The following is a 15,856-nucleotide window of genomic DNA, read 5'->3' on the forward strand; positions in this document are numbered from 1 at the left end:
GGCCATACTGTCTCTTTCTATATTTTACCTTTATTACAGCAAATCTAGTAACACTGTGAGGTAAATCATAATTCTAAAGCATTTTAGTTAAACTTTTAGTTTAGTTTTTATAGTTATCTACATCACATAATTTTAAGAAATATTAAGCATTTAGAATTATTAAGCATCTGCAATTTTCTCTAAGTACAGTTCTCTATAATTGCCAAAGATGCCAGAACTTTTTGCCAGCAGAGATGATTCAAAATTCATTTACTTAGAAGTTTAGCCCTAACCCTAACTATTCTACATTCTAATATCAAAATTGAGAATCAAGTTTTTGTACTAGCACATGTGAAACAAAGACCCTTGACCTCATTATCCAGAGTCTCAATTTACATCTGTCATATAATTTTATACTTTAGATCCCTGCAGAACGATTTGTGCCTTCTGTCAGCACAAAGACCAGAAGTTGAACCCACATCTGTGTTAATTTCAAATGAGAAAAACAATCTGAAGTTCTTGTTATCCAGATCACTTCCTGGTAACATTGTACTTTGTAAAGGTGAGTTGTATACATGTTCAGAAACAAATAGAACAGCCACATTGTCACTGAATGCAGCTCTGAGGCATGAAAGGAGATTACATTGGTCTTCCAATCCTTCTTAAATGCAGGATTTGCTGGGAAAAGGGGAAGCAATAAACAGAATTGAGGGCAGCCGAAGAACGGTAGCCCCCAGCTGACTTCAGCTTGACCTTTTTCTCCTAAATGACATTTGCTGTATTATATTTACAAAGTATTCGTATTTTTGAAGTACATTTTGATAATTTGAATGTTATGAAAACACACTATAATAAACTGTCTGCTGAATCTAGAGTCTGTATGCCTGATTATATAGCATATAACTTCATAAAACTGCCTATTATTGCACTTCTAACACTAAATCAACTTCTACCTACACAGCAGGTGTAAATAACTACCGGATTTCTTGTTGGGTTTGCTGTATGTGCCTATAGTGAAAATACATGCTTTTAATGTCTAGACATGTTATTTTCCTGTAATAATTGTTACTATTATCTTTCATGATTAATAAAAGAACAAACATTAGGCTGTTTATGCAGCTCTTAAGGTAATTATATACTTTTGTCAGACAGTATTTGGTTATGGTTCTAAAGATACTGAGGACCTATAATTGATATGTCCCTGTCATCTCCATCATTATTATGACCGCATTAAGCTCCAATTAAGCTATGCTCTCCTACTTCAATCAAATAGTCTTTAAGGACACTGCAGATCAACACTGGCCTACAAGATGGATGGAGAGAAAAAAATATAGGACAAAAGGAGAGAAAGATTTATTATTTTATTTTAGATTTATTACACTGCATTTTCATGCTTTGCTTCATCACTGCACTACTTCCAGGAACATGGCGGGGGGGGGGGGGGGGGGGGGGAGAACAGACAGAAAAAAGTGAGGAATAAGTCAAGAAAGAAAGAATGAGGGCACACTGAGTAAAGTATTCCACCACAGACATTTCTGGCACTTGTGTAAAAACTGCCTTCATTAAAGCTAACATGTCAACATTACAACAAGTGAAAAGCTAAATAAGTGAAAAGAAAATTTAGGTTATCAGATTTCAAGTACAAAGCCAGTACTTCAGTCTTCTCTATTAACATCATCTCAGTGTTTGCCTCTGGGCAGTATAGATACGGAGAACAGATCAAGACTCCAAAACATTTTTCCATATGTTCTTCAGAAACTTCTAGTCCCATTTTTCACTCAAAGAAGAAACAAGTTCTCCGATTACAAGCTATCTCTTAGGCAGCAAAGTAACTTGAAAATATTTTATAGTTCTACTGGTATGTTTCATTAAGTGATTACAATAAAAAGTTCAAATCCAAGGCCATCGTGACTGCTTGAGATTTCAAGTATGTACCTTCAAGATACCTCAAAGCTACTTAATCCAAAATAATTTAGTTTAGTCCTTCAGACATCCAATGTTTGCTCTACAACATAAAAAGAGGTTAAACTGTGACATTAAGTGTTTACAAGAAAACAACAGTATAAAAAAACAGTGTCATCTATGTATCTAAGCAAATCAAGAGAAACACAAGAATGTAATTGTTGTTGCTCTATCAGACAGCTAATCATTTCACTTTTCAGTTAGAGGAGCCACTCCATAATTAACTTGCAACCAGTCTCCACTACAGAAACTCATCTAAGTCTTTTTATATTGTGTGTATTTTCAGACAAACATGAGAATGCCATTAGATTTATTCACACAAGAGAAAATGTCTTTGAACATAGTGAAGATGTGTCAAAGTTTCAGTTATAGCTAGTTAAATGTGTTTGAATGATGATATCCCTGCCTGCTCCTATTATGGTCATTCACTCAAAAAGGGAAAAAAAATAGAGGATACTACCCTTAACTTCCTTCCTTACCTTTAGACAACATCATATTAGGAGTGCCTGTCGATACACTATAACATGCTGTCTCTGAACCACAGGGATCAAAAGAGCAAAACATGAATCAAAGCATCTCTCAAGCTGCACTAAATTAAATAAGAGCAAGTTTTTAAATCAGAGCAAGTTTGCTTGCCATAGTATGAGAATAAAAGAATCTGGAAGGAAAATGAGCAAAAGAAAGCGGAACAGTAACGTATTTGATATCAATACAACATTTTTTCCAAATATGTCTTTGTCTTGATAGTATCTGGGGCAACTGTCAGGTTCTCTGAAAATTCTTACTAGCTGTCTTTTCTCCTGTGGATGAAGCCCTCAACTACTGGTGTCCGCCCCAGCACAGCAAGGACTGTGGGCATACAAGAACGTAAGGCACCTTTGCTGAGAAGGGAGAATGCATTTAGAGTTAGCTATAAACCTGCCTGGTAACTCTCTTGTTTTAAGTGTTCATTAGTTGAAGACAGATCTGCCCTTTTAATTCAGACACACTGCATACTAAGTACAAGTTAATAACTACTTAGGACTTCAATACCTGACAGAGTTACACGTGCAGTTACATGTCTCTGAAAGGAGATAAAGACATGGAAAGAAAAAAACAGCCATCAAGCTAATCGTGACCAAAAATCATTACCATCTAAGACAAAGTGCCTGATGAAGTTTGTTTCAGGATCATTTGGCAAAGTTGTTTATAATGTCCACAAATACATTAAAGGTAAAGAAAGCTTTGATATATGGACACTACATCACCAGACATGGCACCGCAACTGTACTTGTTTTTAGGCAAAGGAATTAGTTCCCATTTCTGTCGGTCTTTGCTGTAGATTTCAGAAGGGCAAATTAAACTTGGATGAGATCAGTGAAAAGTTCAGTTCACAAGTCATGCAGTCAACAACTTCCTCAATACATGCTGAGACCAAACTGATGCAGTGGAGAAGGGACGTAACTTCCTGCCTTTCGCATGTCCTGCTGGGAGCTGCCTGTAAATCTGCAGTCTGCTACAGTATTGCCGACATCAGTAGGTTTTCCAAAGGTGGGTCAAATCTCACCCCAGAAGCACGCAGCAGAGACATCCCTGCAGCAGCCTTTGGAGTAGAATTCAGCAGAGATATCTCTGGGGATCCCCATTTCTGACTCACCTTCACAATACACTTCCCTTTCCTCCAAACGCAAACTGAGACTTCAGCTATATTGTGACTCTCAAACTCTTTGTTTTTATCTTTGCAAAGCCTTTTGCAGGAATTTGACTTTCCTAGAATCATGGAAAGTTCCACATCCTACAGCAGTATGTGAAAATCTTCAATTATCTCCAGAGCATCTCCAGCGCTCTAATTTTCTAATGTCTATTCATAGCAACCTTAGGTCACAGCCACAAAAATTTCTTCAGAAAGTCAGTCTTCTTCGTAACAGGATAATGTATTCTGAATCACTCTTGAATGCATCTTGCCATATTTTTGTAATGAGCTAGGGTATTTTAGATCAACCAGCATTTGTATTAATGTGCTTGCAATTGACAGAAATAAAACAAATGAGACTAGGAACTACATAAAGTTTTATCTTGGTTGTACTGATCTCTTACTTGGATTCTTAGCAAACAAGGCCTTGATTACAAGTGCTGCATCAGGCCATATTCACTTCAGTGGATTCAATAAAGATGGGCACAAGAGCCCATCTGTGCAGAGCTCATTGAAGAAACAACACTGAATATGTTAAGCTAGATCCTATAATCAAGTTTAATTAGCATCACTGGGACTTAGCATAGGTGTAAAGATCCATCTTGTTGATCCAATTGTAGGATCACAGCCTTAATATAAAGACATATAGCATTTTGTTACTACTTCAAATAATCCAAGTTGATCCCCTTTAAAGAAATGAAGTCTGATCTTAAAGTGGGTTCTACTGGTAAGACATCGGTAAGCCATTGCTTGTAACACATAGACTACATCTATAGGTAAGACATTGACTCTCCACAGAGTTCCAGTGAAACTAACTGGAGCAAGTTAAAGTTTCCCTCATAAGAAAATAAGAGAAAAGAGAACTAGGAGGCATAAACCAGGAGGTAAGAACAGGAATAAGCCTCCTTCCCCTCCAGCACTCTTTTCTCTCTGACTGCAAGTCTTCCCAGGGTCTAGAATTAAGAATATGGATAGTAAGATCTACTCCTTATGGCATCTGCCTACTTTGCTAGGTGATAATATGCCTACACCTAGCCTTAGGTTATAGTATGTAAATACAGAAGACAATTTTTAACTAGAAAGTTTGTAGTAATTGGTAGTAGGGCTATGATTACATCACAGTAATTCACAGAAAAGTTGTAAGACTAGTCATGTAATTCAGAGAGTAATAAAGGAATAGTTTAAAACTAAGCAAAATTTGCAGCACCACACAAACTAAATAAACTTACTTAGTTGTCTTAGTTTTCTGTTTCATGACGTCATCATCTTGCTCCCTGCACTGTCAGTGCACATCATCGGTAACAGTCTCGAGCTCGGACGCTCTCTCTCAGGAACTCTTTTTATATGGAATACCCTTCGAGAAATCACCCTTCTTTCACTCAGATTAACTTTTATGAGATATTATGGAAGAAGCAAATTTTCAATAAAAGAAATGACATTCGCAAGCTAAACACATTAAAATCAACCATACATTTCATTTTTTTCCTGTTTGGCATTTTCTTTAATAAACACCAACAAGCTGCTAATCTAAAAGAGATTATTATAAGAGTGTCTTTTTTAATCTCAAATTATAACCTGAACTTGATATCTTCCTTCTAAATTTATGAGAATTGCAAGCTCTTTAGAGCAGAGCATTCTCCTATCTCCACAATGATCTGACAAGGAAAACAGGAAGGCAAAAAGTGTTATTCTTCATTAATACACTATTTTTGAACATTTTCAGACTGAAATAAAGAAATAAAAAGGCAATGATGCATATATTCTGCCATCTGTTTTTCCTGTGCCTGATTGCTCCATGATTTCTTAGGCTCTTTAGGGGATCCAGCCTGGAAGGACAACTAAGAGAAATACTACTATATCCAGAAATCAAAGAGAACAAACGCTTACATCATTGAAAGTTGATTTTTTTCTGCAACTAATGTTGAAACTGTATTTCCTTTCCATGCTTGTCTTTATTCCTAAGCAAAAGGACTTAAAGAAAATGTTATCATAAAGTAGGCTTTTATAGTGAATTTCAGCATTCCTCCTTTATCAGTCTTAAAAAACACACACACACGAGAAAAAATGTATTTTCTTCAACAGATATCAACATTACTTGAAAAATTAACTTAGCTTTTCCCTCACTTCATCAAAAACTCACCAATTTGTAGAGCATGTTCTGTACCTAAAAAGAGAGCAGGCTGGCCTACTTGTGCCCTGCCTCCCCTCACTAGTATAGTGCAAGTAAAATCTACTTTTTTCTTTCTTAAGAGTTTCATTTAGATCCCACCAAAGCATGTCTATACACTCTTGTCCCTCTTGAAAACATCACAAATTCAAGCAAGCAAGATTAACCAGCAGTTTAAATAAAATCTTACTTTTTGCCCAGCAGAGTCTTGCTAATAGTAAGAAAAGCAATGTAACACCTGTCCGATGTTCTTCACAAGTCTTTAATGCTTACTTCTATATGCATCACCTAATCAAGTCATATTCTTCCTTAGACAATATGAACAACTAGTTAGACCTATTCTAAAAAATATTCTAGATTTTGCTAGGGTATTTCCTGGATATTTTTCAAAAGAATTCAGTAACATGCCTAAGGATTCCTGAGGTATGTTTTGCACTACCTAGAACAATGGAAATCACAGCTATTTATTTTTCTAGCTCTTTGAGACAAAGACTTTGATAATACAACCTGAAGAAAAGAAATAATCAAAGGCATCTTATTAATACTGACATCCCTTTTATTCATTTTACTTTTCTATAATGTTAATTGAGTGTAGGGAACGAGTTAACAGAATAAGGGCTGAAAAAAACCAGCATTCAGATATTTTAAGGCAAGGGCTGAACTCAAGATTCCGTATAATGCTAAATTCGTGGACTTACTTACTTAACTGCTTTCTATTTTGAGACTCACTCGGAATGTTCTCTCTTGCATAGTAATTCACTGTCACAATACTTAAACGTAGAGCTATAGTTGTCCAGCACTGCCTTCTGTTTTCCAGAATCTGGAGGAAGAATGATTTAAGTATAAGAGATAGCTAAGATAATGTTGTTTTTTTAAAAATCAGCTCCCCTTTTCATTCCCAAACCAATATACTCCTATCAAAGAACCTAGGACTTTGTCCTTCCAAGGTGTGTAAAGAACACCAGGAATAGGGAGAAGCAGAACAGCTTATAGGCCCTGTCATGAAAGGGATAACAGTGTGTTTAGGTAACACTTAACGGACAGACTAGGTAAGTACGAACTAAAGTCAGCTGCTTGTTTTAGACAGAACCCAAAGCTCACTAACTGTTGACACCCACTCGTACATCTATTTTTCTTTGGCATACTATCTTTGGCACTTTGGGAAATTTATATTCACCATAGAAGGAGGATGCCTCAACAGTTCTATCCAAGCGGTAAGCCAGTTCCTGATCCAGTTTAGCATTGCCTTGGACATATACCTTTATTTGTGATGTCCAACACATTTTCTCAATGGCTGTGTCTAATATCTGTCATTTACCAGTACAGTGGTGAACAGTAATCAAATTTTTGCATTAAAGCTGTTACCCCAAAATTATAAAATTTGGATACTCTTTGTAAAATAGTGACTATTAGACAACTGATAGGCAGTTATCCTCCTCTCCACTTCCCATCTCCCTCCCCCTGCTCCCAATCTGGCCATCTGGCACTGAAATGAAAGCCATTGGCTTCAAGTGGACTAAGTCTATACGCAAATTTGTGCACGTGCAAGCTTCTGAATTACATCAATGTAGTTACTCAGGCCTAAGACTATAAAAAAGTTTCATTCCTGTAAGAGGTGCATTGCTACTGTAGAACAACATTAACATTTATTTTATACAAAATTAACTGTGTGAATATGCCCATGAGGTTGTTTTACACTACATGACAGACAGAACTTCAGACTGTCTGGTGCTCACTAATGGAAGTATGAGTACACTTAAAGTGTTCTGAATTTGCTACCAGAGGCTGTGCAATCCAACAATAGCAACAGTAATACAATGTTTACTTCTTCCGTTATCTTTTCCCTCAAAAAAAACCCCCAAATTTAACTTGCATCTCTAGAGTAAGCAGCCTAAAACTGGCCTACCGTAACACAAAGATGCAGCAGCATGAATGGAACAAATGCTGCACAACAACAAATCTAAGGAAAATGTCTGCTTGTGCAAGTCTGACATGAACTGCACAGATTAAAAAAAAAAAAAAAAAAAAAAAAAAAAGTTTTAAGTGTTTCCACATAGCATTTTGCATGAGTTCAATTAGTTAGCCAAAAGCAACATATGAAGTGAAGGTGGAATGAGAATGCATGTGTGCATATAGACTAGGCCACAGCAAGTATGCACTTGTGGACAGCTGAAAAACATACTAATCTAGTACTACGTGCTGCATGTCACCAAGAGGGAACAGATGCCCTTCCCTCCCAAACGCTCTCACAGACTTCGAAGCCCTTGAAGCCTTGCTCTGCAGACCAGTGCCAATTCCCCAAACTCATCAAGCACCCCGCAGACTTGTATTTAACCCTTTAATTTAAACTCATACAAATGGCAGCCAGAGCCCCCACTCACCACAGCCTCCTGGGCCACTGCTCGCGGTCCCCAGGGCGGCAGGTGGCTGCCCTCTCGCCGGGTGCGTGCGGCAAGCGGGGCCTCTCCGCCCTGAGCAAGCCGCTCTGGCTCAAAACGGCCTGAACCTCTTAGGCTTCCTAGGACTGGCGCAGCTGAGCTCCAGCAAGGCCGGACGCCCCGGGCTTCCCCCTGCCACTGCCACTGCCACTGCCGGGGTGGGGACGGCGGCGCCCCCAGGGCCGGGGCTTCGCGGGAGGGGAGAGGGAAAGGGCGACGGCTGTTGGCAGAGACGGGGGTGACAGGAGGGGAAGGCGGCGAAGGCGCCCGAGGGCGGCGGGCTGCGGCGGGCTGCGGCGGGCTGCGGCGACCCTTCCCTCACGCCCCCCCCCCGCCAACGGTCGCCGCGCGCCCGCTGCGTCCCGCTCTGCCCCGCGGGCGGGCGGGGCGGGGCGGGGCGGGGCCGGCGCGCCCGGGCAACCTGCTCGCCGCCCGCCCTCCCGCCTGCCCCGTCACGTGCTCCAGGCGCCGCAAAGCAGCGGCGCTTTTGCGACAGGGTGACAGCCAAATGGTGCGACATCGGCGGCGGCCGCAGGAGCAGCAGCCGCGGCGGCCGAGCGCGGCCAGGGCCGAGCGCCGAGGCGGGGCGGGGACGCGGGGCGCGGGCGGCCGCGGGGAGGCACCGCGCCGCGGCCCATGAGAGGCGAGGGGGCGGCGGCTCCTCCGGCGGCCCCCGGCGTGCCCGAGCACGGAGCGCTCCCCCCGCCCCCGATGCGCCCTTAGTCCCGGCCCCGGGCCCGCCTCCCGCGCTCCCCTCCCCGGCGGCGGCGGCAGCCTCCAGGTGCGGACTTCAAACCCGAGCGCAATGGCGTCCAACGCGGCCGAGCGGGAGATCCTCTTCGCGGAGCTGCAGGTAACGCGCTCCCGCCGCCGCCGCCCCTCGCGGGGAGGATGGAGCCGCCGCCGCCGCCTTCCCCGCCGGCCTGGCCCGGCCCCGCCGCGCCGCGGGGCGCCTCCCCCCACCCCACCCCCCGCCCGGGGCCGCGGCCGTGGCCGCGGCGGGGCGGGGGCGCCGCCCGCGCCGCTGCGCTCCACTCCCGGGGGCGCTTCCCGCCGCCCCGCCGGCAGCCGAGGCGCCGCCGCCGCCCGCCCGGTCGCGGCCCCACCCCGCCGCCGGCCGCGACCCGCTTTTGTCTGCTCTCGGCTCGCTGCCTCCCGCCCGCCTCCCCCCGCGGGGACGCCGCGGCCCTACGGCGGGGCCCGCCCGCCCGCCCGCGCCGCCGGCTCCGCTCGCCCTCCGCCGCGGCGGCGCAGCGGGGCTGGAGCTCCCCTCCCCTCCCCGCCGCGGGTCGCGGGGTCCGGCCGCGCGTCCCCCCCCGCCCCGGCCGGGCCTCGGAGCGGCGCGGGCCTCGGAGGCGAAGCCCGCGAAGCGCAGGAAAGGGTCTCGCAGGCGCTGCGTGTGGCACGGCGAGGGGGCTTGCGGCCGCAAACAGCTCGTAAATAACTCGTTTGCGCCCCGGAAACTCTGCGGGTGTGGGTTTCGTGCTCCGTAGCTAGTTTCTGTGGCCTGCGCAACTGTTCCTTTTCCGCTTGTCAGCCGCAGGGTTAGACACGATTCGGGAGATTCGGTTTTGCACTCTTATCTTGAAATGTCAGCTTAATCTGTTAGCTCTTCTGCTTCTTTGTCTAAAGAAAAAAAAAAGCTAGTTTTCTTGTTTTTGTTTGTTTTTGTAAGTATACACTGCTAAATCTTTGCAAGTTGTTATGGTTAACCAGGCAGAGAACACATCTCTGAGTTTTAGTTGGATAATTAGCTAAAGTAAGAAGCCCATAAATGGGAAGTGTTGAATTTAATGTTTGAACGGAAATTAGAGAGACATTTTAAAAAGGAGAAATTTTACTTCATAAATACTATGAAATGCTTCTTTAATTTTAAATACATTAGTGATGTGCTCACTTGATTAACAAAGGGAAAGGAGGCACGATACAGATGAAGCACTAAATACTGTAGTGCGTGAGATGGCTGAAGGCTAAGAATCCATCTAAAATGCTAAGCTTTAATCAGTGGTTCATAAGTGTCTCGGAGGAATTGCTATGTTAACACAAACTTGATACGATGATATGTAAGCTGGTAAACCTGTTTGAAGTGGTGAGCTGTGTGAATAAATAACTATGGTAGTGTTACAGGTGAGCTAAATGGAGGCAGACTTGTGTAGAAGTACTGAAAAGACTTTCAGGGTTAATTTAGCAGAAGTATTTTCTTTATGAATTAGTTGCTTGATGTGCAGCATCTCTTGCATTATCTACAGTAACTCCAGTATTAATAGGTGCAGCTCTTTAGGGCAATACAAAAAGTCACTAAATTAACAAGGAAGTCACAGTAGGACAGTAGGGTTTAAACTTTGTAAACTGCCAACTTCTCAGTATATTTAGAGGAGCTTTCATATCAGGAAGAACCACTATGGAGGTGTATGTGTGTGGTATTTTTTTTTCCCCAGTGGCATATAGTAGCTGTGGGATAAAAAAGACCTTAGTATTATTTTTCTTGAAAATTCTTCAGAACTAATTACTCTTTGTATGTGTGAATAGCATTTATATACATGTATATAAATGCTATTTAGTTTTTCCAAAATAAAGGCGACCACAATGAAGTGTGAGATACGCTGTTTCACTCATGTTGCTTCAGGAGAGACCTTCCTTGAACTAAAGGAGATCAAAACTGTTTATATTTCAAATGGGCTTTTACTTGCATATTGCAATCTGAGGCAGAGAAGAGGGAGCTGTAAAATGCATGGATCCATCTAACACTACGGTGAAAACTGAAAGCCTCACATAGTTGGGTTGGTTTAGATCATGAACTGTGTGTGATTTTTAGCTGTTCTGATAAGCCAGGACAACCTACTGAAAACAAGTTAAACTCAGGTTTTAATCCTAAGCTTGATCCTGACATTAATTCTAGCGTGGGTATCATTCAGTTATTAATATAACATATTGCTTATTGTTACCATGTGTTCTGCTGGCATTTGGTTATGATAACCCTCCATGTGCTGGTGTGTTGCAAGTAGTTGACAGTTAGGCTTCTTGCACAGTTAAGATGTGGCTTAGGTCTTGGATCAAATTAAAAGTGGCTCACTGCTCAAGAATCAGTTGGATTCTCCTGATCTAAGGGTTGGTGAACTTTACAACTACCAAGTAAGAGAATGAGAAGTCAGTTTGGGGAAGATATCAAAAATAAAAGGGTAAAACAAATGCTGAGGAAGAAGTGGTAAAACAGATGTGACGGATGAACTGTCTTTTTATCAAGCAAGCCAAAAATTAACAGTTCTCACTTCTCCTCACAAAGTTTTGTATTTTAAAAAAGTGACTTGATATCTGATAGATTATTTTCTAGTTTAGATCCCTTTTTTTGAAAAAGGAACTGTTCTATTAGCTTTTCTTTTCTGCAGAACATTTCCTTCATTCTTCAACTTAAACAGTTTGCAGACAGTTAATAGGATGTGAGAAGTATCTCTTGCTTCTAAACAAGTTTTCGTACAAGTTTGTTCAAGGCTGGGAATGCAACACTTACTCCTCAATAGTTACTTGGCAGTAAACAAGTCTTGTTTTTTTCAGTTCTGTTTAGTAGCTTCACTAGCAAAATACCTGATTACCAATGATTGAAAGCTTACAGAAAGTCAGCTTACCTTTTTTACCTTCAGGAACTTTTTCCCTCCGTTGTATAGTACAGGTTCTTTTGTGGGAGCCTGGGTATGAACCTGCATTGCTGATGTTACCTTCCCTTCTAAAATTCTGCTATTCTTCTCTTAGTTTGGTTGCATCCTCTAGAGCTCTGTCCAGCAGGTAAACTAGTCTCTCAGGTGCTTGCTTTCAGCTTAATTGGATAACCTTTAACTCTTTGCTTCCTAGTGGAAGTGGCAACTGTTTCTTCATAGAAGTAAAATTATCATGCTGTAGATTGTTTTATTTCATGGATGCCTTATTTAACATTCTCCAGTTTTACATTAAATAAGCTGTCATTTTTTATAAGAAACTTTTTTTTAAAAAAAAAGAAAAAAGATTTGTGCTTTCTTAGGAATGATGAATCTTCATAGGCATTAGAATGGTAAATTGATAAGGCCTGGATTGCAGAAATTATTACCTAGGCTACTTAAATGAAACTACTGTGCATGCAAAATGATGGTTCTTCTAGATGTCCTGTACTACTTTTTTTTTTTTCCCTAGAGAACTGTGTAAACATTTTAATCTTTAGACCTTTTACATTAATAGGAAAGGATTTATTTTAAAAAATATTAATTCAAAACTGAATTTTCAATTTGTTTAATTAAAAATAAAAATACACTATTTGTCTTTATTTCTTAAGATTAAATTGTTCCTTCAAGATGAAGGATTTACCTTGAAATACAGAAGACTCCAGCTTAAATATGTTTTTCAAATTGAGTCAATTCAAATTATGTTTTTCTAATGTTGCAAAATATTTGCAAAAATGTCTTTTACTTCTGTTTTGGTCAGAATAAAGGGTTTTTTTTAATTTCACTTTAATAGAAACCACAGTCGTCTAACTTGCTAAAATACTGTAGTTGAGGATTTTTGAAACAAACCTCATAATAGAATTGTTTAAAGGCCATTACTAACTTATTTTACTATTTCAAGTAGTAATGAACAGTGCCATGGCTGAAATAGTATATTAAGTTCAGTTTATGCTTACTTGATGACACATTCTGCAAAGCCAACTGTTAACTTTACCATTTTTGTCTTCCATTTCGTATCTGGCACTAGAGTAGTCATAAAATGGATATGACTGAAGAATGCTCAAATTTTTACTGCTCAGCCTGATATACATCACACCTTTGAGCTTCAGAAGGCATTAGTCTTTGTATGTGTATACAAAATTTGGCACTTGCACCTTGCTATATTGTGTTAGATTGCAAGGTGGTACTTTGAAGACCTGCGTTTCATTGCTAGCTGTTCTACTCTCTGCTAGGTGACATTAGAGATGACTTTTCTTACTCGTGTCTGTTTCCCTGTCTGTAGATTAGAGGTAATGATGCTTGCTTTTTTAGAGATAAAAAGTACTGGGTATTTATTATTAGCTGTGGTCAAGTGCCTAAGGACACCTTAAAAAGGTACAAGTAACCTAATTAATCTGTTTTGAACAGACAATGTAATTAGGCTGAACATTCAGCAGTAAGACTGCCTTCAAATACTGTTCAGCTAGGACGTGTTATTCTCAAATAATTTTGAATTACTCCTGTTCCTTCAGAACAGAAAGTATCATGTTCAAGCAAAACTGTCCTAAACCATTTTTCTGTAGTTTAGGAAGGAAAGTGTGTGTACAACTGCTTGAGGTGCTTCAGATCCATACATATAATTTGAGAACCAGTAGATTTAGGGAAGTACCTCTTTATTTCCATCTTTGGATTATATATTACTCTTTAAACAGTCCTCTAGTAAAAATTTGGATACATACTGTTCTCAGTGGAACATAAACAATCCTTAAAATACCTTCAAAGGTGGGTTTGGTGCGGGTTGTGGAGGGAGGACAGGACATCTTCTGAATACTGTCAGTCTGCCTGTTAACATTGTATGGACTTGCCTATACAAATCTATGTAATAAATTTAACTGAATTTTCTTTATCAGAGTAGGGTTTAGGACCTGTGACCCACATCTATTATTTTGGCTCAGGATAAATTATTAGTGATGGAGAATAGGAAAGTATATTTAGTTACGGTATGTTTAATAGACCTATTGAAACAATTTTATATGCTGTGAATGGTCATTCATTATCATTTAAAAACTGTAGTGGAATTATTGGATAAACATGCCCCTTACATTGGGAAAGGGAGGCTTAAGGGATTAATGATGGGATTAGGAATCTTTTCCTTCAGTGTCTCAGAGCTCTGCTAAATTAGAGACTAAGACATTACTTGGCCTCTACTGAGGTTCAGAGTCATAAAGCCTTGTGGTGGATTGTGTGCAGTGCCATGGTCTCGCTCTCCTTTTTCTTGCTGCTTTTCTCCAGAAATTACTGATGCAATTGGTTCAGACTAATTGTTTGATTATTTTCTCTACATGGATACGTTAAGTGAATGGGCTTGAACAGACTGAACTGAAGCTCCTCTCATGAGATAGTAGCTCTTTAACATGGGCAAGGCATTTGTGTAGTACTTCCATGCTTTAATAATTAATGCTTGTTTTTCTGAAAACTGGGCCTGCAATTTCTAGCACAAGCAAAGTAGCTTTTTTTCGTCCCCTCCTCAAAGTGTTGCAATAATTCTTTTCAAAAAGAAATGTTTTTATTATAGGGTCTATAACTTCTGTTACTTTGAGATACGATTCAGCAGTACTGCATTGAAACAGAAACTAATAGCGCTGATGATTAACAAAACACACTGGGCATGTCCTTATAGTAATGTTATCGCTGATTAGTTATTTGAAATGCAGCAATATAATTATGTCAGTGACACGAGCTCACACCGTTCTTGTTGCTGCCATTTTACAGTTGATAACTTGTCTTGTGTTGTATCTGACAGTTCAGTGGTTGCTAGAATTATTTGCGTGGCAGTGTGGATGTACAGCCCGGGGCGAAAGCTCTGCTCTGTGGGTTCTCGTCATGGTGCGTAGTGGCATGCCTTCCAGAAACTTCAGAAAACTTGTGTCAGGCTGTGTCAAATGCATGTGCTCATGGCATCCTTTGACTTATCGGTGCTACTTCTGCAGTTGGTGTGGAGGACATGGCTGAGTTCTGTGGTGAACAGACATTAATGTGCAGTTGCAAACTTTAGCTAAACAGATCAGCTCTGCTGGGAATTCTTTTGCTACTGTAACATAGGTAAGGCTGAAAATCAAGCTAATGCATTTAGCTTCACAAATAGAGTGAATTGAGAGTTCACATGATTGGTTAATGTGGTGCTGTTGCTGGACAAATAGGTAGTGGTAATTTGATTGCTTTCAACAGTATGGCCATACCTTTTTTATCTTGACGTGGGATATAGATGCAAGTTTCTGTGTGGTATAGTAAACAGGAACTTTGTTCTAGTTCCCGTTTGCTGCTACAGTGATGTGCAGAGCATTTCTGGAGTGGTTGCATGCAGCATGGTGGCAAAACTGTGCTTTTGCCAATGAATTTTTTCTGTCATTTCTGCTGGACTCCCCAGGGGAAAAATAAGGGATATTAGTACAGATGCAGTTGTCCCAAAACTAGATATATACTAAAGGCCTCTATTATAAACAATTGTTTCTGTTAATGTAGTACCTGGCAATCTTCATCCTGGATCAGGATTCTGTTGCACCAAGTTCTGTGTTACAAAAAGAGTCTCTGTCCTCAAAGAGCTTGCATAAGAAACCATGTAACAAAATAAGGGACATGAATGTGGGAAGAGGAAGGTGGGGACAGGAAGTAGGACTAGAAGGTCAGCAGCTCAGCTGCATGCTTGGGGCATGGAGGGGGCATTTTAGCAAGGGTTAGCTCGAAGGAGAGATCAAGAGTGGTGATATTGTAGGTGTTAAACTCCTGCCAGGGATTGAGGGATACCATGGGAAGAAGCACAGAGGTGTTCATATTATGTATGGGTTGGTGGAGGCTGATGTTACAGACTGATCACAAATGAAAAAGGAGTACTGAATAAAAAACTAGGAAGGGATGGGCTATGCGATAGAAAATATACAGACTTTTCCCACTTGGGGGTGGGGATGCTGAA

At 41.0% G+C, this 15,856-nt stretch overlaps 2 protein-coding genes across 5 annotated transcripts in view; one reads left to right on the forward strand and one right to left on the reverse strand.

The window, feature by feature from the left end:
• Nucleotides 1-2,587: 2,587 nt before the first annotated feature.
• Nucleotides 2,588-8,738, reverse strand: LOC134143523 (uncharacterized). Its single transcript, XM_062581631.1, has 5 exons — nucleotides 8,640-8,738; nucleotides 8,162-8,530; nucleotides 6,483-6,600; nucleotides 4,843-5,001; nucleotides 2,588-3,902 (listed from the first exon to the last, which is right to left on the reverse strand). Exons 1-4 carry the CDS (start codon nucleotides 8,736-8,738, stop codon nucleotides 4,865-4,867), a joined length of 723 nt encoding a protein of 240 aa, XP_062437615.1. The 3' UTR covers nucleotides 2,588-3,902; nucleotides 4,843-4,864.
• An 81-nt stretch (nucleotides 8,739-8,819) lies between these two features.
• The window catches only part of PKN2 (protein kinase N2), a 56,557-nt gene continuing 49,520 nt past the window's right edge, over nucleotides 8,820-15,856 (forward strand). For 2 of the 4 annotated variants that reach the window (XM_062582163.1, XM_062582164.1), the window contains exon 1: nucleotides 8,820-9,071. In XM_062582163.1, the coding sequence (XP_062438147.1) occupies nucleotides 9,024-9,071 (48 nt within the window). In that variant the 5' untranslated portion in view covers nucleotides 8,820-9,023. Of the gene's footprint in view, nucleotides 9,072-9,634; nucleotides 9,655-15,856 lie in introns of those variants that run through there. The other 2 variants (XM_062582166.1, XM_062582167.1) reach the window with 2 other exon arrangements.

This window comes from Rhea pennata, chromosome 8 (assembly GCF_028389875.1).
Source record: "Rhea pennata isolate bPtePen1 chromosome 8, bPtePen1.pri, whole genome shotgun sequence".
In the NCBI taxonomy this organism is placed as follows: domain Eukaryota; kingdom Metazoa; phylum Chordata; class Aves; order Rheiformes; family Rheidae; genus Rhea; species Rhea pennata.